This window comes from Doryrhamphus excisus, linkage group LG6 (genome assembly GCF_037039965.1).
Source record: "Doryrhamphus excisus strain RoL-2023G ecotype Guam linkage group LG6, RoL_Dexc_Guam_v1.1, whole genome shotgun sequence".
Taxonomy (NCBI): domain Eukaryota; kingdom Metazoa; phylum Chordata; class Actinopteri; order Syngnathiformes; family Syngnathidae; genus Doryrhamphus; species Doryrhamphus excisus.
The window spans coordinates 11996430-12023106 of record NC_136362.1 but is presented as its reverse complement, the minus strand read 5'-3'; the positions used below and the strand labels follow the sequence as shown (position 1 = coordinate 12023106).

At 41.2% G+C, this 26677-nt stretch overlaps 1 protein-coding gene across 3 annotated transcripts in view; it reads left to right on the top strand.

Annotated features, from left to right (window-relative positions):
• LOC131125232 (3',5'-cyclic-AMP phosphodiesterase 4B-like) overlaps positions 1-25728 on the top strand; it is a 43210-nt gene extending 17482 nt beyond the window's left edge. For 2 of the 3 annotated variants that reach the window (XM_058066574.2, XM_058066575.2), the window contains 10 exons: positions 13142-13254; positions 19199-19292; positions 20841-21046; positions 21132-21230; positions 22598-22762; positions 23114-23213; positions 23387-23541; positions 24490-24612; positions 24687-24869; positions 24947-25728. In XM_058066574.2, coding sequence (XP_057922557.2) covers positions 13142-13254; positions 19199-19292; positions 20841-21046; positions 21132-21230; positions 22598-22762; positions 23114-23213; positions 23387-23541; positions 24490-24612; positions 24687-24869; positions 24947-25297 — 1589 coding nt within the window. In that variant the 3' untranslated portion in view covers positions 25298-25728. Of the gene's footprint in view, positions 1-13141; positions 13255-15773; positions 18590-19198; positions 19293-20840; positions 21047-21131; positions 21231-22597; positions 22763-23113; positions 23214-23386; positions 23542-24489; positions 24613-24686; positions 24870-24946 lie in introns of those variants that run through there. The other variant, XM_058066580.2, reaches the window with a different exon arrangement.
• Positions 25729-26677: the final 949 nt, after the last annotated feature.

The following is a 26677-nucleotide window of genomic DNA, read 5'->3' as shown; positions in this document are numbered from 1 at the left end:
GGGGAAGGCGTCATCGTACATGCATTGACGTGCAGCCCTGTGTCTATTGTGACAGCTCTAAGAATGGCCAAGTTACATCAGATGCCTACTTATTACACTACTTATTATTTCCTGTAGGTTAAAACATGGGAAGCAAATTTTAATTTTGGCAATAAATGACGCAAAAAAGTTACATAAGATTTTAAGAAGTAGTGTTTTGGGATGAAAAATATCTCTGAGCCTAACCTAACAATCTGCTGCACCACTCAAAGTAATAATAATAGGTTTATCCTTTAACACAGGGGTTCTCAAATGGTCTCCCCACATTTTACAACGATAATTAAGTTGTGACCCACTTTTTTTAAGTATAGTTTTTAGACTTAATATGTATTTGTCATTTTTATTTTTACTATTTTAAATTTTTTTATTGAAGTCATTTTTTATTTATTTATATGTGTTTAAGTCATTCTTTATTTTTATTATTTATTTTACATTATTTGTAATTTTTAAATCAATTTTTTAAACTTTTTTTCATACTTTTAAGGAGTTTGTATTTTTCATTATTTTAATTTTTAACATTTTTTTTTTTTTTTGCATTTTCAATGTCAAAATGTTAATGTTAAAATTTACAATTAATAATGCAGTATAAACAATGCCCAGGTTAACCTGTGTTAAAAGCCAGCAAGATTAAAAATGTTCCAGTGCTTGTGCAGGTCTATAGTTGATGGGCAGGTCATTCTAAAGTCTCCGACCTGCGACAGAAAAGACGCTATCGCCCCCCGAGATTTAAGATTAGATCTTGGAGGGATTAAAAGCAACTGTGAGCTGGACTGCTTTGTTCTAACAGGAACATAAACAGACAGTAAGTCAGATACTAAGTACAAAGGAGCCAGACCATTCAACAATTTAAAAAAAAAAAGAATTTTTAATGGCAAAATATACAGTGCAAACAAGGCTGGGCACAAAATAGAGCCTTGAGGCACACCACAACCAAGACTAGACATTTTTGAATTAGATTGGCCCATAGTGACAAACAATGACAATTGTCATCATAAAGATATATATCCACTTTAGGTAAAAACTTGGCAGAGTATGCATAATGGTAATAGTCAGCATTCAGAGGTTCACACGGAGGAGTACCGATGACAACAGGGGGAGGAGGGAAGTATGGACATTGTTTCCTGCTGCACTGGTTCTTCAAGCATGATTGACGTCAGCAAAACGTACAAAGCGGTTGCTCTCCGCTTCCTATCAGCACAGATGGGCTGCTACAGCATCCCACTGAAGGGAAAAAAGATAGAAGACAACTGCCTGTCTCTTATTATCTCCTCCACACTTCTCACAAACCTTGACCTTGTCCCTGTGGGATTCCAGATGAAAACATCAATCCACTGTGATGTGTTACAGACAAACCTCAGTGTGTCGAGTTTGCTTTTTAGGATAAAAGCGAAAGACATTGTGTCACATTTTTATATATATTTTTTCACATTTAAAGAAATATGGCGCTGGTTAGTAAACAAGTAGCATTAGCAACACAGTTGCTGGCGTCCGCAAGCAATCCCTCACTGTTCTTTTTTTTTTCTTATAAGTGGGAAAGCGTCAAGATTGCAACCCAACACTGCACGGTGTTGAAAACTTGCAACCTATCTTATTTTTGCTCATTTAGTGCAATTCCACATGGCGGCATTTTATCTTTTCACTTTTCCTCACGAGGGTCGCGGGGTTGCTGGAGCCTATCCCAGCTGTCTTTGGGCGAGTAGCAGGGTACACCCTGGACTGGTCGCCAGCCAATCACAGGGCACATATAGACAAACAACCATTCACACTCACATTCATACCTATGGACAATTTGGAGTCGCCAATTAACCTAGCATGTTTTTGGAATGTGGGAGGAAACCGGAGTACCCGGAGAAAACCCACGCATGCACGGGGAGAATCAAACTTGGGTGTCCTAGCTGTGTGGACTGCGCGCTAAACACTTTCCACCGCGCAGCCCATCCAAATCAAGCATTCATTCATTTATTAATTTTCTACCGCTTTTCCTCACGAGGGTCGCGGGGGTGCTGGAGCCTATCCCAGCTGTCTTCGGGCGAGAGGCGGGGTACACCCTGGACTGGTCGCCAGCCAATCACAGGGCACATATAGACAAACAACCATTCACACTCACATTCATACCTATGGACAATTTGGAGTCGGCAATTAATCTAGGATGTTTTTGGAGTACCCGGAGAAAACCCACGCATGCACGGGGAGAACATGCAAACTCCACACAGCGAGGGTGGGAATTGAACCCTGGTCTCCTAGCTGTGAGGTATGCGCGCTAACCACTCGTCCACCGTGCCGCCCCAAATCAAGCATTATTAAGTGTCCAATCACTGACATTATTGTGAGTGCAAGATTTTATTTTATTTGATTATTTGAATGCCTTGCTTGAGAGAAACTGAGAGCAGAATCGCTGCTTCCTCGCATGGAGAGGAGCCAGATGATGTGGCTCGGATGTCTCCCGGACGCCTCCTTGGGGAGGTGTTCAGGGCATTGTCTGACCGGTAGGAGGCCTCAGGGAAAAACCCAGGACATGTTGGAGAGACTATGTCTCTCATCCGACCTGGGGAACACCTTGGACCCAGTCTAGGTTCCCCTGCTTAGGCTGATAAGGGGAAGAAGATGGACGGATGGATGAGTAATTTTGAGTCAATTTTTAACTCAGGTTTGTAGACAGTGGGTTTGGAGAACATGCCTAGAAGTGATTTTATTGTCACACTGGTCACACTGGTCACACTGGACGGTTACATTTAAGACAAGAAAAATGTTTTGGATAACTCCTGGACTCGTCACACTTGAGTATGCTGTTTTGAATGTAGTCTCAGCCCCTCCTGTTTCGCCATAGAATATGTTATCAGACACGTCTGTGTAAACAAAGAACTCACAGCACACCTGTTGGTGAATAATAGTGATTGTTCCTTTGTGTTCTTTTCTCATTTTCGTCATCTCTCCGACCGGAAAAGGAGACCAGACTTTTCCTGTTTTGCATTTGTTTTTGCAAAGAACTGATTGCCCCGCAGTAGTGACAAAAGATCCCATACACAGGTCTCATTGGGTCCGACCGCTTTCTTGAATTCCTGTTAGACATAGTGACTTTAGGGACAAAGATGGTTGCCAGATTGTCGCAGCAAGGGACATAGGCAGCCAAGGTCAGAAATTTCCACAGTTTTAACCTCAGATGCGCAAGGAGAGAATTAGTCACAAGCTGTAAGTGGAGAAGGCTACTTTGTCAGCTGGGGGTGCTTACGCTAGTATGCCCCTTTGAGCGTAAGACGACTGAAGCTTTGGTCATGTGAGTTTTGTAGTTTTTTTCACCGCGCACCATATTGACCCTATCACACTCAATCCCATGAGCCCAGCAGCGAACAAAGGGCTCACTCTTCCCTGACTGATTTCGATTATAGGCTTTGCTCTGTATTTTTCTTTATAAACAAAACTCTTGAGTAAAAAGCTTGGTTATGACGTGCTTTGCCGTCACTTGTAATGAATCCGTGCTGGCTATTAGTCACAGATGTTGGGGACTTGAACAGACTTGAACTAGAATATGAAATATATGAAATTTGATATTATATGAAAAAATGAAAATATGAAAATTAAAAGGATGCAGGGGCCACATTGATAGTTTACTTTTTTTATTATATATTTAATGAAAAAACAGCTTTTTCCTATTTTTGACATATTATGACTTCCCATAATATATTTTTCTAGTAATAATACAATAATAATAATCTAATATAAATATATTATTAATAATAATATATTATTATTATAATAATATAATCATTTCCCAGACCTAATTTGTTTGGTTTGTTTCTCATCATTTTAAAATGTTTTTTTTTGTAATATTTCATCTAGTTTACATTTTTTTAAATTATATATTTAAGTAAAAAACAGCTTTTTCCTTTTTTTGTCATAATATTATGACTCCCCATAATATATTTTTCCAGTAATAATATAATAATAATATTAATATAATATTAAAAAATAAATATATTAATAATAATATCTTTTTATTACATTATTACAATAATAATGTAATCATTTCCCCGACCTAATTTGTTTGGTTTGTTTCTCATCATTTTAAAATGTATTTTTCCTTTAATATTTCATCTTTATGCTTCTAAAGTTACATCATATAATAATAATAAAAATAATAATAATAATAATACACGCTTTTTCCTTATTAGTATGACCTAAGTGTCGCACTGGTTTTACTTTACTCTCATTAAATTACTGCTCTTGTTCTATTTTGTTTTGTTGATTTCTTGTTTAATTGTATTTTTAGAATATGCTGCAGACCAAATATAACAACCATTGGTAGCAAATGACCCCAGGGCTGCACTTTGGACACCCCTGGTTTACACAATCCCTTTGGAAATTAAGCCCAACACAACAATTTAAATTGTTGCAGTAATTTAGTATTTCAAACGCGTCTTTTAAAGTATTACCTTTTAGGACTCTGGATTTCCGCAGCTGCACACTAAAGTACTTAGACTACAGTTATAAGGTAAACATCCTTGAAACTATACACATGTAAATGTAGTATCGGCAAACTTGCACTTTTACTATTTTAAGCAGTTGCAGAATATTTCTTTTGCATCATTTTGCACAGATGGCCTCCACGTATTTGTCCAATCCTTGTCTGGCTGGCCATCTCACTCACTCCAGTCTGCAGGATTTTCTCAAAATCCGCATGTGCAGCAAGAATCCGTTTCAGGTTTTCCAGGCTCACAGCCAAAGGAGAGGATCCTGAGGGCTGGAAGCTGCAGCTTGGATAAGTATTTGAATTATTTCATTGACGTCAGCAGAGTCATAAACCTTGTTGCAGCCCATCCCTCAAGCTATCCCGTGCCAACAAAGCTCCATGGCGCATTGTTAGAGAGTCGTCAAACAGGCCTTGATGAAGTGTGTGTGTGTGTGTGTGTATGCATGTTTGTTTAACAGCTAAAGTCTTTTGTTTTGATAGCTGACAAGATTATATCACAATTGTACACTACTTCATCAAAGTTAGTAAGAGAAGACATATAGCGATGTAGTCGTTTCGGTAATGATCTAGCTTTCACTGAAATATGCAAAAATTCTATAATGTACTGGGTGTACATACTGTATTATACAACTCATGGAAGTGCAGGACAGGGGCAATAAGATATATATATGATCGTATCCGCCATGTCAATATATTTTCTTCGATTACAGTGTCACCATGAAAATGGAGTTTAGCATTTAAAACAAAGTATTATTACCTTACAATTTAAAGAATAAGGCACGATAATTCAAAAATCCTCATGTTTGTTTATAATGTGGACAAAGTGGGGATAGTTTGGATTTTTTGACATATCGTTGTATGACATCCCTATCAGCGGAGTAGTGCATCATCTGTGACTTACCCTCCGCTTTGTTATGTTAGCCGAGTTCTGGTCGGATTTCGGTGACGAGACACATAGTTCTGGTGAGTAGGGCCACTTAAGTAGCAGTAACAGTATGGCTTCTCAAAACAAGACTCTTGGATTATGGTCATTTCCCCGTTAAGAAGATTCCTTATCAACATGGGGTCGTTTACTACAAGACACAAATCTATATAAATCGAACAGTATCATCATCCACACCCACAATGATGTGGAGGGCTGGCGCCGCCGCTCTTTTGTACTAGTTTTACAATTCATACGTAACAAATATGATGCTGCGCAACAAGTCCGTAGATAATATTAAAAAGGGACATATTATGCTAATTTTTCAAGTCTTTGTATTGAGTTGTGGTCAATACAAATAACCAGCACAGAAAACATTTTTCTATTTTACCTATTCCAACTGTATTGCTCTTTTAATTTATTCCACCCACAGCCCGCCTACCGGCATGCCCACGCCATTATGCTTCCTAACTATGAACCATATAAGGAAATCCGTCCCTCTGTGACATCACAAATGCGCAGTTTTACCACGCCTTTTGAAACCGAGCATTTTGAGCCATCCCAACATTTTTTCAATGCTCACTTCCAAATGCCCAAACCTCATTATCTGAAACTTTGGCATCGATTAACACAAGAATACAACATTCGAACTACTTTAATAGGTCAGAAAAGTGGAAAAAGCATAATAGGTCTCCTTTAAATTGATGTCAAGTTTGACAACACTAATTATGCATAATGATTACACCATTGTAAGAATGTACGTACATGCGTCAGTAAAGCCTACAGTTTGATTGATATACAATTCTGTCTTGTAGTCTCACACGGAAACGACTCTTGCCATGTTTGTGGGCGAATGCTTTACTGGGAATCGTCTTGACGGGATAAACATCGTGGCTGGGAAATGACTATATACCATAAACTATCACCGAAATCTGACCAGAGCTTGACTGGTCGGGATAAAGTTTTTACTTTGTTTACACTTGAATGCTGGTTAGGAATGATAAAAACATTTACTTTCAAAAAGCTTTTATGGTGGTGACAGTTAAAACTGGGAATGAGTTATTATTCTATTCTATTCTATCCTTTTCTATGGATTAATTAAAAAAAATGGACTATGTATGAAATAGGCTGTAAGGCCTTTATTTTCTGTGTATTACACTGCTCACTGAGTTAACCATTCACCTTTAGATAAATACTAAATACTCAATACTTTAGATAATACAGTAAGTTCCAATATGAAGAAGATTCACTACACAATACCCGCTTTTGTGTCTCACATCCACGTGCGGTGTCAAGTCAAACGCAAACAAGAGAACATTCTTGCACATGTCAGTGTCAGATTGTGCGCACAACAATGTCATGAGGTCACAGCGACGAATGTGTGTTTGCGTACATGTTGAATGCTCGGCGGTAACTGCGGTGACTCAAGTCTAACTGCACATATTATTTCCTGACAGGTCAGATTAGTATGAGTGAGTCAGCTTCACGATGAATAATCCATTGCTCGACTGCATGTGGGCCTTGAATACAGCTTACACACCGAGATATACAGATATAGTGACAAAAATGAAATTAAAAAAAACTATATTAGGAAAGCAGGAAGTGAACAAATGTAACAGTTACTGATTGTAAAAGTACCAGAAGCTTTGCTTCTTCCTAGGCGGCACGGCGGTCGAGTGGTTAGCGCGCAGACCTCACAGCTAGGAGACCAGGGTTCAATTCCACCCTCGGGCCATCTCTGTATGGAGTTTGCATGTTCTCCCCGTGCATGCGTGGATTTTCTCCGGGTACTCCGGTTTCCTCCCACATTCCAAAAACATGCTAGGTTAATTGGCGACTCCAAATTGTCCACAGGTATGAATGTGAGTGTGAATGGTTGTTTGTCTATATGTGCCCTGTGATTGGCTGGCCATCAGTCTCTCTCGCCCAAAGACAGCACCCCCGTGACCCTCGTGAGGAAAAGCAGTCGAAAATGAATGAATGAATGCTTCTTCCTACTCCTTTTGGACATGTGGAACTGTGAACTGATTATGTGATGCATTCAATTGTAATCTGATGCATGTTCAAATGAAATCAAACCATTACCATATATATTAAATTTAAATTATTATGCAAAAAGCAACTCAGCCGAATTCAACATATCGAAGAGGTTTTCACAATGGGCATATTTTACAATTAACCATGAAATAATAATTTAAGAAGCAAGTGTATGAATGACTCTTTTTATACAGTAGATACACACATCCTATCACTTACAGTTTGTCCGTAATATAAATAATAAAGATTAAAGTTGCATTTATGGCGTGATTAACACATGACCCACACTACCTGGTCGATCTCAATGGACTTAATGGACACTGCTCCTCTGCGGAGTTCTAACATCATACAGATCACATTGACACATGTCAACTTATAGTTTTGTCAGTAAGCCGTTTAGTCCTGAACAGGGTCTGAAACAAAGTCATTGCTCCTCACAGAGCAGGGGAAGGATAAATAATTGTCCAGGATATATTTTCCAGGACATTTGACCCTTTTTTCTCATATTCAATCTTTTCCATGACTGAAAAATCGATCAATCATTTTTCCAAGTTTTCCAGGACAGAAAAGCCTATTAGTGTCAGTAGCACGGACTGTTGCAGTTAACAGTACAGCTTACTAGCTTTCAAAAGACTCCAAAAGCCATGCCTTTACTCCAAATGATTCAATGACACCTTCACATTTACTTTGGGTGTGATTTTTCTTCGATTTAGCCAAAATAAAATCCCAGAATGCCAAGGGGTTAATGGATTCACATCAAATTTTTGGGTTAAACCTGTAACAGCTCCTCCTAACCAGATATTACTGCTGGTTACGTGTCATTGCACGTAGTTTTATATTCCCTTATATAACACTCTCACATTAAAGTAATCGTCTTCTCCTGTTGCCGCTGGCTGAAATTCTTCACAAGGTGGTATAATGGATAAGGCAGTGCAGTTTTGCAAACCACACTTCAGCCAGACAGCCTAGGAAACAGGTTTGGGGGGTAGATTGAGAGCACAGAGAGGGGCAGTGTGAGGTGGATGAGAGCGGAAGGTGTCTCGGCCAGGAATGGAATTGGAGGGGGGAGGGGGATGTTTTAGCCCGGCCCGTGTTGTTAGTGATGTTGATGGCGCTCACAGAGGCTGGTTTGTGGGCCTATAGGGGAGCGTGGAGAGGCAGACAGAGTGTGTCTGCACACTGAGGTCTGTTGTCCTCATAGCAGCCGCCTTGCATATGGCCAAAGCATTAGGACACGCAGATGAGAAGAAAAAAAATGTTAAAAAATAAAAAAAAAACATGCTGGAAAAGTACCCCACACTGTATCTGGGAGTAGGTTTCTTCGGCTGAAAGTGCGTCACAACACTTTAGACTGGTGACAGTGAGATATGTCAGTGCATGCAGCTTTACGTGAACTAAAGGTGATGACAGTTGAAGCACAACAGTGCGAAATATACTATATGTACCTTAGCACCAAAAGTATTTGGGTGCAATGGTTAATTCGAGCATCCTTGAAATCCTTGCAAATATTATAATATTCCCATAATATTCTTACTTTGTTTCAAAAATGTGTATTTCTGTACGGTAATTGCAACTTTGTTTTCTTTTGTTTTTCTTTTGTAACATTAGAACCTAAAAAAAACACCCATTTTTATTATTCTAAAATAATATTATGTTATTCCTTTGTTAGAATGCCACTTTTCTGTATTTTCATTTCTGCAGTTTGTTGTTCATTTTCCAACTATTTCAACTTCCATCTTATATTATGTCTTTATTCCCATAATATTCTTACTTTGTTTCAATAGCGTGTATTTCTGTACGCTAATTGCAACTTTGTTTTGTTTTGTTTTTCTTTTGTAACATTACAACCTAAAAAAACACCCATTTTTATTATTCTAAAATAATATTACCCTTGTTAGAATGCTACTTTTCTGCATTTACATTTGCAGTTTGTTGTTCATTTTCCAACTATTTCAACTTTCATCTTATATTATGTCTTTATTCCCATAATATTCTTACTTTGTTTCAATAACGTGTATTTCTGTACGCTAATTGCAACTTTGTTTTGTTTTGTTTTTCTTTTGTAACATTACAACCTAAAAAAACACCCATTTTTCATTCATTCATTTTCTACCGCTTTTCCTCACGAGGGTCGCGGGGGTGCTGGAGCCTATCCCAGCTGTCTTCGGGCGAGAGGCGGGGTACACCCTGGACTGGTCGCCAGCCAATCACAGGGGACATATAGACACACCCATTTTTATTATTCTAAAATAATATTACCCTTGTTAGAATGCCACTTTTCTGCATTTACATTTCTGCAGTTTGTTGTTCATTTTCCAACTATTTCAACTTTCATCTTATATTATGTCTTTATTCCCATAATATTCTTACTTTGTTTCAATAACATGTATTTCTGTACGCTAATTGCAATTTTGTTTTGTTTTGTTTTTCTTTTGTAACAACCTAAAAAAAACCACCCATTTTTTATTATTCTAAAAATAATATGACAATGCTATTCCCTTGTTAGAATGCCACTTTTCTGCATTTATATTTCTGCAGTTTGTTCATTTTCCAAGTATTTAAACTTTCTTTTTATTTTAAGTCTTTATCCGCGTAATATTACAACTTTATTCCCATAGTATGACAACTTTTTACCCTCTTTGGTCTAGAGACAGTACCACTGAGGAAAAGACAGGAACCAGAACTGGAGGTAGCAGAGATGAGGATGCTGAGGTTCTCATTGGGAGTGACCAGGATGGATAGGATCAGTAGTAGTACATCGGAGGGACATTACATGTTAAAGGCCTTGGAGATAAAGTCAGAGAGGCCCGACTGAGATGCTTCGGACATGTCCAGAGGAGAGATAGTGAATATATTGGTAGAAGGATGCTGCGTTTAGAGCCGCCAGGAAGGAGGTGTAGAGGAAGACCAAAGAGGAGGTTTATGGATGTAGTGAAGGAGGACATGAGTGTAGTTGGTGTGAGAGAGAAGACAGGGTTGGATGGAGGCCATTGACCCCTGAAGGGAAAAGCCCAAAGTTTTGTTCTCATAAATTTCTCATAATGTGTAAATGATTGATTGATTGAATGATTTGTCGCGGGCCAATAAAAAAACAGGCTGTGACAGAAACATGTGAGTCCGAGTGACACATGTACGATATACACCTGCAGGCACACATGCTCTTGTGCGTATTAAAAAAAACACCCACGCTGCAACATGCCTGAGTAAGAGCAGCCTCCGGTATCACACGTCATATCACCTAGCAAGTGCTTCAGCATGATCCTGGTTGCATCTTGGTGAACGACTTGCAGTCATTAGACCAGGGGTCTCAAACTCAATTTACTTGGGGGCCACTGGAGCTAGGGTCTGGGTGACACTGGGCTACATCAGGTTTTCCCAAAAAAAAAAAAAAAACGCATTTATTAAAAACAGAAAAATATACAAACTTTTTCAGTGCTTTGGTTCCGATTTTCTACAATAAAATAAATCAGTAATAAATAAATATAATAATAAAATTAAACACCAAATAATAAAAACTTAAGAAACCACATATAGTTGGTGGGTAGACAAATTTTTTTTTTTTCAGATTAAAATTACCAAAGCATTATTAGAGCCCTGTAGACATGACAAAACACGACTATAGTCACATTTATACTCTTTTTATTTACAACATATTGCGCAACTGCAGGGTCTTGAGACACATGCTAACTCGCAAACTAGAGAGCTAGCAACCTAAACGGTAGCCTTCAAGTTATTTCCTTTAAACTTAAATAGCCAAAAACTTACCACTTCCACACGGATAGGGAGGATAACTATTAACAGTTATTTAACCTTTAACATGAACATTATTTTAATATTTTTTTCTGGGTACATGATACCATACAGCATCCATATCAAACTTGCGCGGGCCGCACTAACATTAAACTTTCATATCAAGGCGGGGGCCTCAAACTAGTGTCCTGCGGGCCACTTGTTTGAGACCCCTGCATTAGAGTAATAACTGTTTCTTCCGCAGTTTTTAAACTCATTTTCAAAATGGCCTAAGTCTTATTTGCTGCATGGATGAGCCAAGCCTTTCATTTTTCTTGACTACCTTGTTTAACCGTCTGTCTCTGTATACCCTAACTGAAGGGAACTGGATCAGGATGTGGTCGCACCTTCTTGGCAGCAGACACAACCAAGACCGCGCCGCACATTGATGTATACCCAGTTTCAACAGCTCACCGCCTTGTGCGTAAATTGCTTTGATGCTGCACTTTTCCGCTCTCTGCCACTGACGTTTATATGACTTGGATGCCGGGGATTCTTGGGAATAGTTTTTGGGGCCACAAAGCTTGGTGACCAATAGGTCGAGTTAGGCAACATAATTGCAACCTTTCTGAAATCTAACCATTAACTCTCCTCTGCAATGCGTTTCAATTGTGGATTTGATTGAAGGTCTTTGTTCAATGCAGCCGTTATGAGAGCCTGTATAGCATTCAGCGCTTTGAAGTGCTTTGATCTACCATATTGACGTAAAATGGGGAGCAGCACGCTGACTGTCTTGTTGTGCTAAGCAGATGGAGTAAATTTATTCCATGTGTGACGCTTATGAGGTCGACGGGTCTTTTTCAAGGAAAGGTGGGGAGATCCAGATGTGTAGAGCGTCAAACTGCTCCCTGGCGCAAATTTGTTGAATCAACATTCAGCCCGGTTTATATACGCGTATGCTATTTAATTTGCTTCCTCGCACATCATCATCGAAAGTCATTCTCATGCGTCGGTATTTTCCTTGTAAAATGTGTACACCTCCCACATGAATGGCACCTTTGATTGTGCTTTTGCAGCCACTTTGCCATTCATTAATTCCGCTCCATGTTTTATGCGAGTTCAGGGTCAAGTAGGAAGTGCTTTGGTTTCTTTGGCACATAGCTTAGTCCTGGTTTGCCCCCCCCCAACATGAGAGTCAAAGTTGGCGTCTTGTGTTACTTGTGCAAACATGCATTGATGTCTGATATAATCCCCCTCCACCCCCTTTCTCCATGAGGTTCGTAGAGGAGGGAGGTGGTGTGATGGGAGTTCCTGCTGCAGTTCATCTGAGTTTAAACGAAGTTGAAGCAGCTGTCTTCTCAAGGAGTGACAATGTGCATCAAACCGCTTGTGCAATGCATTGTACTTATATAAGACCGACAACAGGTCAGGTTTTTGCTTTAAATATTCCAACGCCGAACCTCTAAGATTGGCCGACTGGGGGTTGTTGAGGTGGGCACAATACACGGACAGCAGGAGGCAGCAAACTGCCTAGTTTGCATGCGAATGCATTTGTTGACTGGCACTGTGAGGTGACTGAGAGCCTCAGAACGGGTGTGTGCAGGGGGGGGACAAAGTGGGAGGGGGTTTGCAGAGCCCTACGAGTGAGCAGGCGGTATGGAGAGAAAGGGGCTACACAGACCGAGTCAGCAAATGGTAACTGTAGCCTCAGTTTGTCTGAGAGTTCCCCGCTAACCTGAACTTTCTGAAGTGCGACAAGATGAAGGAGCTCTGTGTGCACAACTCCTCGTCTTCCTCTGCATCTACCGGGTGTCCGGCGGGCCAGTCCAACAGACGAACAAGCCATTCCGGGACTCTTGGACCTGTCCCGTGCATGGTGCCGGGGGGCTCCAGCATGGATTTAGATCCTCTGGGGTCTGACTACGTGTCCATGTGTCTGTTGGCAGATGAGTCTTACCAGAAACTTGCTATGGAGACCATGGAAGAGCTGGACTGGTGTCTGGACCAGTTGGAGACCATCCAGACCTACCGCTCTGTCAGTGACATGGCGTCCAACAAGGTACAATTTTTGATATTTTTTCATGATGATGTTCTTTTCAACGTCAAGTGTCAAGTGCTGTTGTGGTTGTGTAACTTAAATTGAGCAGATTACGTGCAATGCCGTTCCTGCAGATCTTCCATGAATACGTTGCAACATGCCTCTGTAGGTTCCACTGCCACAATGTCAAACCAAACTGTGCAGAATTGTGTAACATGCATAATGTCAATACGTTTGCACAATGTTTGCACAACCATTTTTTTTTGTACTTGCCAGTAGCAGAACCGTTTCGCTTTGCTCACACAAGTGACGTCTGAGTTCCTTTTTCCTGTTTTCTTACCACACTCCATTGTCATTTAGTCTGTTGTTGTGTTCAGGTCAGTGTGACAGTGGTCCACTTTTTGATGAAAGGGCCACGATTTGGTTAGTTTAAGATTAACAGCACACACCACAGACTCTGAATGTCAAATTAGATAAATTTTCCCTACAATTACTTTTGTCTTGGCATTTCGGTGCCTTAAATTTGAATTGAATTTAGCAGTCGTATGCATACTCACATACACTTATCATCATCTACTTCGGATTTTTATAAAGACAGTGAAATCCCAAGGGCGTCCATGCAAAAATTATATCTCCATATCACAATAGTGAACCTCATTTTAGGGATCTGTTGTTTTTATTCTATGGGGATGATTCATATCCAATCAGTACCTTGTCGTAGTTTCCTTGGTAAAAAGTTAGATTATCTGTACAGTATAACTCAAAAAAGTACTTACACATTCAATGTTGGTGGTCCCCCCCACCCTTCCCTATAATTGAATATATGCAGATCTCTGTTTATTTGATTTCTGTAAACCTAAACCGAGTCCACCCTGGTAATTATTACTCAGCCCCCACACAGACAGTGGAGACAGTGTGGCGGCATTACAGTACATTCTAAACATTAGGGGGGTGATGTTGACCATTTCCGACTATACACTATGGTTCGTTGAGAAGGGCTGCTGACTGTGACCGTGACACTGGTTTCCTGTCTCTGTATTTCCTCTGCACTCTCTGCCCCACCCCCCCCCCCCCCCCCCCCGCTCCGTTCTCTGGTTAGCAGACGACAATGGATGGCGCTCTTACTAGGTGGCCAAGTAAGAGTCTTTACAGACAACCACGTCACTGAAACTGTGAGGACAAAGAGCCTGTGCTTTTTTGCGGGCATTCTGCAGTATGTCTAATTGGTCAGGCAGGCTGGGAACACGAGTCCCACATGACCCACAGTCATATCACAAAGCAGTGTTGCAATATTTTTTAAAGATAGTGGATGGAAAAATATTTCATTGGTTCCAACATGAAATTAAACCCAGAATCCGACCTAGGTTGTGTCTACTTTCACTATCCAAGCACACAGGTTTATCCGGGTGGTGGTGGTTGGGGGTGGGGGGGTCTGGGACCACACACCCGGTTGCCCACCAACCTGGTCGTTGTGACCTCAGGATGGGCAACTGCCTCCCTGTGTCCCTCACTATCATTAGCCTCGCCACACTTCCACACCGATGCTGGTGACGGCCTTGCACAAACATTGCCATCTGAAGTCAGTAAGCGGCGTTTAGCGTTCTGCGGGTGGACATACGCACCAGCCCCCAGGTTTGAGCGCACGAGAGTAGGAAACTTTAATTCACGTGCGGTCACTCGCTCTTTGAAGTGCTGCCGTCTTCAGACGAGAGGAAAAAAAAAGACAAAATGATTAAAACAGATGTAGTGAAGGGTCTGTAGTTGCGGTGGGGAATGGACATGAAATTATAGTCTTGTGATTCTGTGTGACTGAAAGGGTGACCAGAACATCAGACATGTCGCAGTAGTCTTTTTTTTTCTTTTTGTGACATTCTTTCTTACGGTTGCAGACTACTTGCCAAGAAATCTCAGCCTCCAGTCAGGAAACTGGGCAAAATCCAATACATGTTGACACAGTAAACAGACATAAATGGGACAGAGGCTCATTGGCTCAACCTGGGCTTTGTAACATTGCAAGTTGTGGGTTTTGCAATGCCGTCAGTCAAGGCCAAATTGTGCTGCAAGACTTGAGACGCATGCTTGGAATTTTCCCCAATAGCATGTCGTCAGCGGGGGGGGGGGGGGGGGGGGTGATTAACTTTTTTTTTTTATCAGGCTTTTCAATTATGTACTCAGGTATGCTACATATTTGCAACCTCCGGGCCATGATAGGAGGGTGTGTGTCAGTAAATGATCTCAGTCATCCAAGAAGTAAAAGGGGGAAGTAGGCGGAGACACATCGTCTGCCCTGTGGTGGTGGGCGGAGCCATCTCGCTCCTGTTAGACAGTGTAGGCCAGTCAGTCAAGCCAGCTTATCACTATACTCTCTGCATCCTCATAAGAATAGAGGTTAGAGAGAAAGTAATTAGACACATCTTTTGTTATAAGTTTTTCCCTCTATGAGTTTGAACATTTTTTCTAGCCACGTGAAAATGGGACTATGTTGCTGTGAAAAAGAGAGGACAAACTTTGGGATGCTAACTAGCTGGAATAAGGTGAGATTTAAATTGTCCAGATTTTTACTTGGAATAGAGTACTTTATTTCATCTTAGATCATTCAATTGTCAATTAAATTAGGATGACTATTGTTAAAATAGTTACATCTTGAATTAATCAGTCGGCAGTACACATTTTAACTAACTTTGTCTCTTTAGCAGACTGTAATGTCACCCCGCCGTGTATGCTGACTGTTAGCTAAACTACACAGCCTGACATGTGGCTCAGCGCCTGAATGGTTTCCTAGAGATCACTTAAATTCACACCATCCCACCGCTTTAAAGAATCACTCAGAAGCCCTTTCAGATAGAATAAAGCCGCCCAATTCCAGGCTCCAACTTTTTCCTTTGATTTTCATGGACTGCCTCTGGCAGTCTGGGTATATAAGTGCAGCCAGCCAAGGCTTTGAAAGTGTTTTTCCAAGTTTCACAGTGAAGTAGATGTTTGCCGCTTGCGTGACAGCAATTAGACAGCTGTTGTGAACTGGAAGAATCCACTTTAATGGGAAAATAAAAGAAGGACTGAGGATAGAAATATAGCATCAATATAGGATCACCATTATATCTTGCAAGATTAAAATGTGACAAGAGTTCTCATACAGGGAAAAAAAATCTCATGGACACTAGGATGATAATAAATTAATTAATCACACAGTAAATTAAATAGAACTCGATAATTTTGCCACCATTAACATATTAGCATTTGAAAGCAAATGGTAAATTTATAGGTCATGGTGAACCAGTCATGATGAACTAGCGCATACTTTAGCCACATTGGAGTGACACCTCAGGCTAAAGCAGATTAAACAAACGCTTCTTTAGGTAACTCGTCAACTTTGGTTCGGTATATTTTTCACCAAAATAGTATTCATGCCATAATGTTGTGTTGCTGCTGGATGTTCATCGTACCCAAGTGATACTGTAAGGTTTAAAGAAGGAGACAGATGGACGCCGACATTGAGTTCTGTTCTTTGGGTTGATCATTTTCACTAAAGACTGTGTCGAAGAAACATTTTTAGCATTTTATTTGAAAGTACGCAATAAACGCAGTTTGAAACAATAAGCTATTCCAACAGTACATGGAAAAAAAATTCAAACTAAGTTGGCATGAGAGAGTAAGTGACTAAGTTGTTTACATAATGTCTACGAAACATAATTCCACCATAGTAACAAGGCTGCAAAGCATTATACATCTTTATATTAGAACGATGTGTTTACCATGGGGGGCAGTGACAAAGTATCTTCAATACATTCGCAGTACAATCCAACAGGCTATAAGAACCCCTGGTTGCTCATTAGGATAAGAATTTACACTTACCATTGAGTCTTTTGAAGGCGACTAATCTTCATCTCCATGTCTTAAGCCTTAAATCCATGTTCTGCATCTCCAAATGTTTCTTCCTTTTTGAAAATAATCACTGTAAACATGTGTTATACACCACAGCGAGAGATACTTACTGGTGCCATGAACTGTGGAATTTACAGCACGCTTTCAAAAATCGAACATATTTAAGCAAAGTTGATGAATCATGTCATGGACCCTTGAAAATGAAAGTAAAACTCTTATCTTGTCTGCATTGCAAAATATAAAAAGTTGGCTCTATAAGTGCTGGAGATGTACTATAGACAGTGTGTGTGTGTGTGTGAGAGAGTGTGATGCAATGCAGTTTGTTTAGAATGGGGACCACCATGAGAACAGCAAGGAGGGGAGCACATGACTCTGTTGCCATGGCGTTCAGGTTGTCGTGCAATTGGTGGTACCCTGGTGGGCTGCAGTCTGAAAGCTCATCTGTTGTGTCTCGTCATCTCTGCATCTTTTCTGCGGAATCGGCAGCAGAGAGACGACAGAGTATTATAGACTAGACCTAAATAGTAGTGACGCACTCATCTTTAAAACTAGAACTTAATGTTAGACCTGGCTTACTATGAGCCCCGCAGTCTGTTCACTGTGGTAAATGAATACCCAGCAATCCCTTTGCTGTGTGATAAACACTCTGCTTTTGAAACCTCACATTGCGCAGTATGCATCAGATCTGTTCTGCATTACTGAGCCGAGGGTAGCGATTTAAGAAGAGGGGGAGCAATAAAGATGGAGAGGTAGCGAAATAAAGATTTGGAGCATTGTGGGATTCTCCAAACTCATGTTTTCTGCAGTGCTGTTTTTGACTGATTGTTCAGCAGGGGGTGGGAAGCAAAAAAAAAAAAAAAAAAGAGCGAGATTCACCAGTCACTGTTCACCTTAGGGGACTCTTCAGCTAAAGCGCAAAACCCCCACCCCCACCGTTCTCCTCGCTACATCTCTCTCTCCATCGCCGTCTCTCTTCTCTGTTTGGAGCCTGCCCTTCCTCCGCCTCATACAATCTGGGCACAGGAAGGCTGGATTTCCCCCCTCTATGTCACTGGATCCCATCTGGATGGTGGCTGGAGGCAAGACAGGTTTCGAAAGAGGGGTAGAAGCAGCAGGATACAGAAAACAAAAGGAAATGTATTGATTGCATCGCGGGGGGCGGGATTCCGTCACTCGTTAGGGAAAACACCGGACGATGTGAGGACACGCTTCTAACGGAAAATGCGGAGCTCTGCCGCAGCCCCATTTCGGAGACCTAACATGGGGTGCTTTTACCTGGTGTCGTCGGCACTGGAAATCTGAGCGATTCGGGTGCAACGGGAGGTCTCGGGCTGTAGGTCCTGAGCTCAGCCTTGGGGGTCCACTCAGAGAGGAGCGTACAGGGCTTCTGCTGGGGAGCGCCAGGGGCTCAGCACAGCTCAGCACCATGCCTGAGGCCAACTACCTGTTCTCTGTGTCATGGGGATACATCAAGGTGTGTCTCAGAGTACAAGCGGCATGGATGGAACTGTGTGTGTGTGTGCTATATGTTGGGAGGAAATTAATGTGCATAATATTGTTGATTATGCTCGGGTAAAGGTCACAGTGGTGGTTGATGTTCGGGTAAGACCCCAGGAAATGAATTTCATCATTGCGGTGTCCTCTTAAATGATAGAAACAAGACCAGAAAGGAAAGGAGTGGATGTGTATGCCAGTCAAGAGACTGTATGCTGATTATTTTATATATTTAACAAATCCAATTATCGTGATTCTGTCTTTATTCTGCAGCTCAATGGATATTTCTGCCAAGAAAGCTTAGCTCATTTTATTTCCATGGTTAAAACGCATAAACATGCCACTGCTCTTTATTTGTTACAATGAGAAACAGGCTGTGAGGGATATTGAGGACATAAACACAGCCCAGTATGCTGCATCAAGAAAACAGAGCACGTTCTCTTGGGGCATGCTCCAGTAAAAAAAAAAAAAAAAAAAGAAATGCTTCAGTACTCAGCATGGGAAGAGCAAATAATAATTATTTTTAAAAATAAGTACATACAATATATGCTTATTAAACTCAATGTATGTTTTGTCTTTGTCTAACCAGTTCAAAAGGATGCTGAATCGGGAGTTAAGCCACCTGTCTGAGATGAGTCGCTCGGGCAACCAAGTGTCAGAGTACATCTCCAACACCTTCCTAGGTGAGGACCTGCACACACACACACACACAAACACATACACACACTAGCATGTCTGGTGTTGATGTCGCAATCAAAATTCAATGAACCAACGTCCTTGGAGTCCCTCATGTAAAAGGTTACACTCAGCATGTGCCAAGATACTCATAGCTGGTGTGCACCACTGCTTTCAAACCAGTCTGATCTGGTCCTCGGAGGAAGGAGACAGGGTCCCCTTGCTTGTAGCTGCAGTGCGATAATGGCGGGAAGAGAACGGCGAGGGGCGGGGTCTCAACTGGGGGAAGACTTCCCTCTAGGGAAAATCGGGGCAAAGAGTGCAGGAGAGGGAGAATGCTTGTGTGCGTTGCAATGTGAGCATGCTGTGGTGGTGGTGGGGGGTGGGGGGTGCACACAGTGCCACTGGGTTCACATAGACACATGCATTATTTATCACGAGGACAGCAGTGTTTCCTTGTCTCTTAAAAGCCTTGCAGCGTTTAGCCCTTCACACTAGCCACATATTTTCCTCCCTCAGTTAAAACACAAGCAACCATTCAGTGTAATAGTGGACAAAGGGAATTAAGGAGAGCAGTAGAGGGAATATAAACAATGGAGTAACCATGGAAGGATTCTTGCCTTGCACCTGAACAGGAATATTTCCTCCTTTTACTGCTGGATGTTATTCCTCCCTATACCCTCTCTCTCTCTTTTTTTCCCCTTTTCTTTCTTCTTCGTAACATTAGGACTTCAAAAATATTTTTAAGTTTATATTATGGGGTACAAATATTATATAAATATTAATATTTCAACTTATATATATTTATTTTTTTAACTTTATTTCTCCTCATAATATTAAAAATATGAATTGTCCAACTTTTTTCTCACCATATTTTGACTTTATTTTTTTCAATTAGTGTTGATTTTTCCATTTTATTTTAGTCTAAAATCTCTAAATTTAAATTTGTTTGTATTTTGTTTATTGTTTGTTTTTCAAATCCATTTCCAATCAAATGACTGTAATGTGGCTAAAATGTCATGTGTCTATATTTCATGTATTTTTTTTTTTTTGTCCCGTCCAGCCATTGTGGCAGAACCCTATACCTTGTCTCTATGTGGGTATGTTATATGTAGTGGGACAATGTCAACTCCGTGCCGCATGTGAAGGTGTCTTTCAAACCCGCATGTTAGCAAGTCCCTTTTCTAAACAGTTCATCTTAGCGATCATAGTGAGCCGACTTTTTCCACTACTCTGTGGATTGTTATTACAACATGGTTGGCGAGGGCTGCTGGAATATTGTGAATTTTCTAACGTCTCATTAGAATCGCTCGACCCCTTTTTTTTTGTTGACCACACTCCGTCTGGAAATAGATGTGATTTCAACTTAATTTAGGGGGGTTTACTGCTGTCAGGAGACATGTAATTTTAGTGAGAGATTACTTGCTAATTAAATAGCTCACTGCTGCTTTAATGTGTTGCCACATATGTGTGAGAGGTCAACGACCTGTCTAGTGTTAACCGTGACTGCAACGGCGATGTTATGCTTCATTTTTAATCCATTTGCTGCTCCGCAGACAAACAGAATGAGCTGGAGCTTCCATGTCCGGTTCCCAAGTCAAGGGAAAGGAAGCGGAGGCAAGGCCAGCAGCAGCAACAACAGCAAGGGGGGATGATGACTCAAATCGGCCAGGTGAGGAAGAGCAGCTACGCGACCTGTATCTCGGGAAGCACCAACAGCCGCTTTGGAGTCAAGACAGACCAGGAAGAACTGCTGTCGAAGGTAACATCTTGATATATGACCAAGTGGGTCTTATATAGGCTGAAATGCTTACATTCTCTTCTGTATTTGGTGTACTCTTTACCAGGACCTGGAGGGCATCAATAAATGGGGACTGAATATCTTCAAGGTGGCAGAGCACTCTCACAACCGGCCCCTCACGTGCATCATGTACGCCATCTTCCAGGTCAGTCCTCCTCTTCTTCCTCAGGCTGGGCGGGGGGGTTCACACAGCTGATCATATTCTGTTGATTGAGTGGAACTGATATTTAGAGCTGCAAGTAACGATTAATCCGAATCTTGTTGTTTGGATTAAACGAGTAATCGGTTAGACCAGGGGCATCCACAGTGAGGCACGCAACACATTCTAACAAGAAAACCAAAAAAATACAAAACAACCGCAGCAAAAATATTTTAAAAATGCAGTAATTTTACAAAAAACAACTCAAAATATTAAGTGAGGAACACTTCTAATGCTACAAGAATATTATTGTCATATTATGAGGAAACATAAGGTAATTTTACTAGCATAAAGTTAAAATATTAATGTAAATCAATGTTTGTTATAATATTATGGAAAATATAACAATAAAACTGTAATTTGGGGGAAAACTGTTTTAATGTTATGAGAATAAAGTCATGATAATAAAAGAATAAAGCCATAATTACGAGAAAAAAAAATTACAAGAAGAAAGTTGAAATAATTTGAAAATTTAAAAAACTGCAGAAATGAAAATAATTTTAAAAAGTTTGGACACACCTTGGGTAAGCGAACTTGGTTTTTTCTGCAACAATTAAGAAGCTGAAATCAGAGGATATTTACATTTGTAGAAAAAACGATTAATCGAATACCAAAATAGGTGTTTATTAATTGAATCATGGATTAATCGATTACTTGTTGCAACTAACACGGGAGCCTTTTACTCAGACAGCTATGGGATGCTGATAGTAGACCTTCAGTAACAATTAATTGATAAGTTGATGATTAATCGATTAATCGTCCAAATTAATCGACAGTTATTTGGGTTTTCTAGTATTATTTTCTTATTTACAAATGTAAATATCCTCTGTTTTCAGCTCCTTTTTAAATTCCACGAAAGCAGACCTTTATTAATGGTAATGGTAATGGTTTTATTTAATTTGAACATGCATCAGATTACAATTGAATGCACCACATAATCAGTTCACAGTTCCACATGTCCAAAAGGAGCAGGAAGAAGCAAAGCTTATTAAATCCTACTCCTTCATCTGGTACTTTTACAATCAGTAACTGTTACATTTGTTCACTTCCTGCTTTCCTATTATAGTTTAAGGTTTTTTTTACTTTTATTTATTTATTTACTTTTTTTTTGTCATGTACCGAAGTATGAGGTGATATGACCATACAGTGACATAATGGGTACCATAATAAGTGTCAATATAGTGATATGTATAGCACATCATGACTCTTCATCCTTGTATTATCTTTATTGTATTATCCTTTATTATCTTATCATATTCATACATGTCAGCTTTGATTTTTGGAAAAAAAAATGTTTTTTTTTGTCTAAACAGGAGCGAGACTTGATGAGAACGTTCAAGATTCCAACAGACGCCTTTGTGACATTTATGCTCACCCTGGAGAGCCACTATCACTCTGATGTGGCCTACCACAACAGCCTGCACGCCGCAGACGTGGCCCAGTCCACTCACATCCTCCTGTCCACTCCAGCACTGGATGTAAGTGTGCTATCGTTTTAAACAATACACATTCGGTTGGAAAATGCAATGTCATGGTGTAATTATCATGAAATATAAAGCTTAAAGTATGTTTGGCGTCATATGCTCCTTCCTGAAAATCATAATGATAATTGTATGTATTTTGAAATGAGGTTACAGCTATGAGCACCTTTTCTTGTAAAGCTTTTGTTTGGGTTTAATGAGGTGATGGCCGATGACGTCAACCATTCAGAAACTACATACCAGACGGCTGACGCAGCGAGGGATGGGCTTCAACCAAATGCCAGTCCTGCTCAGCCAGTTCACTAAATGAATTTAATAACGTTGCTCTCCTTTTCCATTCAAACACAGGCGGTCTTCACTGATCTGGAGATCTTGGCAGCTATTTTTGCAGCTGCAATTCATGACGTGGATCACCCGGGAGTGTCCAACCAGTTTCTAATCAACACCAGTAAGTTCTGTTTTCATCGAGTGCACCATTGCTTAGTGTGCAGGTAAAAGCATTTGAACGCGTTGTAGGGATCTGCCTCCAAAGACAACAGCGTGGGCGTTTAGGGAGACGTTGTATGGTTACCATAGTTACCTGAGCTCCATTTCATTTTCCTGTCATCCTTGCTCCCGCAGACTCTGAACTGGCTCTGATGTACAACGATGAGTCGGTGCTGGAGAACCACCACCTGGCTGTGGGTTTTAAACTGCTGCAGGAAGAGAACTGCGACATCTTCCAGAACCTGACCAAGAAACAGAGGCAGACTCTCAGGAGGATGGTGATAGACATGGTGAGAACCAAAATGGTCTTACCTCATCAATTATTGGGGGGGGGGGGGTAGACAGGACGGGATGACTGGGTGATAAAAGGGGGACAGGAGCGGAACTATTCCAAACTATGCTCCTATTGGGAAGTACAGTGTGGGACTGGCAAAAACTAGGCATAAATAAGCACATTTTACATCATAAGAACTTGAAGACTCGCACCAGGGGACAGGGAAGGGGGGTGGGAGTAATTGCGGCCATTTTTCAGCACAAGCTGCAGACCCCACCTGCCCTTAAATTATTCATTCATTCATTCATTTTCTACCGCTTATCCTCACGAGGGTCACGGGGGGTGCTGGAGCCTATCCCAGCTTTAAGAGGCGGGGTACACCCTGGACTGGTCGCCAGCCAATCACAGGGCACATATAGACAAACAACCATTCACACTCACATTCATACATATGGACAATTTGGAGTCGCCAATTAACCTAGCATGTGTTTGGAATGGCGCTGACCTCACAGCAAGGAGACCCGAGTTCAATTCCACCCTCTGCCATGTGTGAAGTTTGCATGTTCTCCCCGTGCATGTGTAGGTTTTCTCCTGGTACTCCGGTTTCCTCCCACATTCCAAAAACATGCTAGGTTAATTGGCGACAAATTGTCCATAGGTATGAATGTGAGTGTGAATGGTTGTTTGTCTATATGTGCCCTGTGATTGGCTGGCCATCAGTCCAGACATGTTTTTGTAATGTGGGAGGAAACCGGAGTACCCGGAGAAAACCCACGCATGCATGGGGAGAACATGCAAACTCCACACAGAGATGGCAGAGGGTGGAATTGAACCCGGGTCTCCTAGCTGTGAGGTCTGCATGTTAACCACTCGACCACCATGCAGCCCTGATTTTAATTAATTTATTAATTAATTAATTAATCTTCTCTAAATAACATCTAACATCAGGGCGTCTTGCTTTCAGGTTCTGGCAACTGACATGTCGAAACACATGAGCCTGTTAGCAGATCTGAAGACTATGGTGGAAACCAAGAAGGTGACCAGCTCTGGAGTCCTCCTGTTGGACAACTACACCGACAGGATGCAGGTAACGAAGCACCCTGGTGCCGCCAGTGAGCGTAAACACAGAACACCGAGATTCTTAACTGTCATTTCCTGCAGGTTCTCCGTAACATGGTTCACTGTGCTGATCTGAGCAATCCCACCAAGCCTTTGGATCTGTACCGACAGTGGACAGACAGGATCATGGATGAGTTCTTCCACCAGGGAGACCGAGAAAGGGAGCGGGGTATGGAGATCAGCCCCATGTGTGACAAACACACAGCATCGGTGGAGAGGACGCAGGTAGCGTTGCGACACACATTAACGTGGAAATAGTCCCGTTAGTCATATCCATTGACGTATTCATATCTCACTTTCAGGTGGGCTTCATTGACTACATCGTGCATCCTCTGTGGGAGACGTGGGCCGACCTGGTCCACCCGGATGCCCAGGACATCCTGGATATGCTGGAGGACAATAGAAACTGGTACCAGGGCATGATCCCTCAGAGCCCCTCCCCTCCGTTTTACTCGAGTGACAGAGAAACCGGATCACACGGGGAGGTGGAGGGCGGCCCCGTGGCAAGCAAATTCCAGTTTGAACTGACGCTGGACGACCAGGAAAGCGAGAGCACGGAAATGATGTGCGACGGCGAGACACTCCAAGGTCATCCCTCGCATCAGGAGGGGGTCGACGCGGCCACACATGACGTCTCCCCAGCGGAGACATAACCGGAGTGAGGGTTTTTCGATGTGAGGGATGAGAGTCCAGCATCTGTTTTGCTGTTTTTGGCTTCATTTAATTGCAGTGGAGAAATCCTGCAATGGAGCTCTTTGGAGCTTCCTGGCTGAAGGGGCCTTTCTGAAAAAATGGGGCACCCCCTGCTGAAGAGGCTCGGAAACCCTGTGGCGGTTTGTTTTGGACGATTTGGGCGATTTCAGTGCAGAAACTCGGAAGTCACCGGCAAAGAAGGGGATGCGGATATTATACATTTGTGTACTGGGATGAGTGAAAATTCCAAACTTGCACTTCAGGACATTTGTTATACTTCTTTAAAAAAAAAAAAAAAAACTGTATTGTGTTTTGATTGGACGCCATGCAGTTAAGTGTCCAGCAACACGTCTTAAAAATGTGTGTGCCTTTTTTTTTTTTTTTTTTTTTTTTTTACAACCATGTTCTTTTGTAAGTGTATTTATAATTTATTGACCACATCCATGTAGCTGTATAATGTTACATTTTCTACAGAGTCTTCCTAATGTTCTGGCAATAGTTTGTTCTTACTGAAGCTTTCAGTGGCTGCATCTCTAAAAAAAATCACTTTGACTTCCCGGCACACTTTGCACTTTGTGGCCAAAAGACGAGAAAAAACCAAAATCATATTCCAGTTTTCCACCCAAAAAATGACCGTCGGTTTCCCATTTGTTGACATTTTTCAAATCCAAACACCTTGTAATTATAGCACTGCCCTCCTGCAAAAGCGTCCATGTTGACGTCACGCAACACTAATGAAGTTTAAACCTCTGGAATCATTTCTGGGATAAAAAAAATCCCGTAACTTTGGTTCCGCTTCGGAACAAATTAATGTCAGCTTTGAAACGTCCGTTTCCTTCCATGAGCTCACACGCTTCCACCTGCTGTGGTCGAGCAGCACCTCCGGCCCTGTGAATTCACTTTACAGCGTGACTCATTCTAAACTTTAAAGAACTTTAGACACATGTATGCGTACTTCAAGGCATAATCGTTGTATTTTGCGTTTTTTTTTTTTTTATGGCGGCACTTTTGACGACAGTTCTGCAGCTGGTTGCTTGATCTGTCCAAGTCTACCTTCCAAGGTACCACGTTGTCGAGCACAGCACGACCTTCAGTAAAAGTTGGCATCATGTCCCGGCATGATCCGCCTCCTCCTATGTGTGAGTGCGTCACATAAATTGCACAAACCTGTTGCACCCAGCCTTGTAGTGCTGACCCTTCCGCTGTTTGTAACAGTGTATTTATTATTCTTTTTTCTTGTACAGTATACTATTAATATTGATTGAAAAGCGTCACTGTATATTTGTTATTTATATGCACTACCAAGTGTCAAATATTACTTTTGACTGAACTTGTCTGGT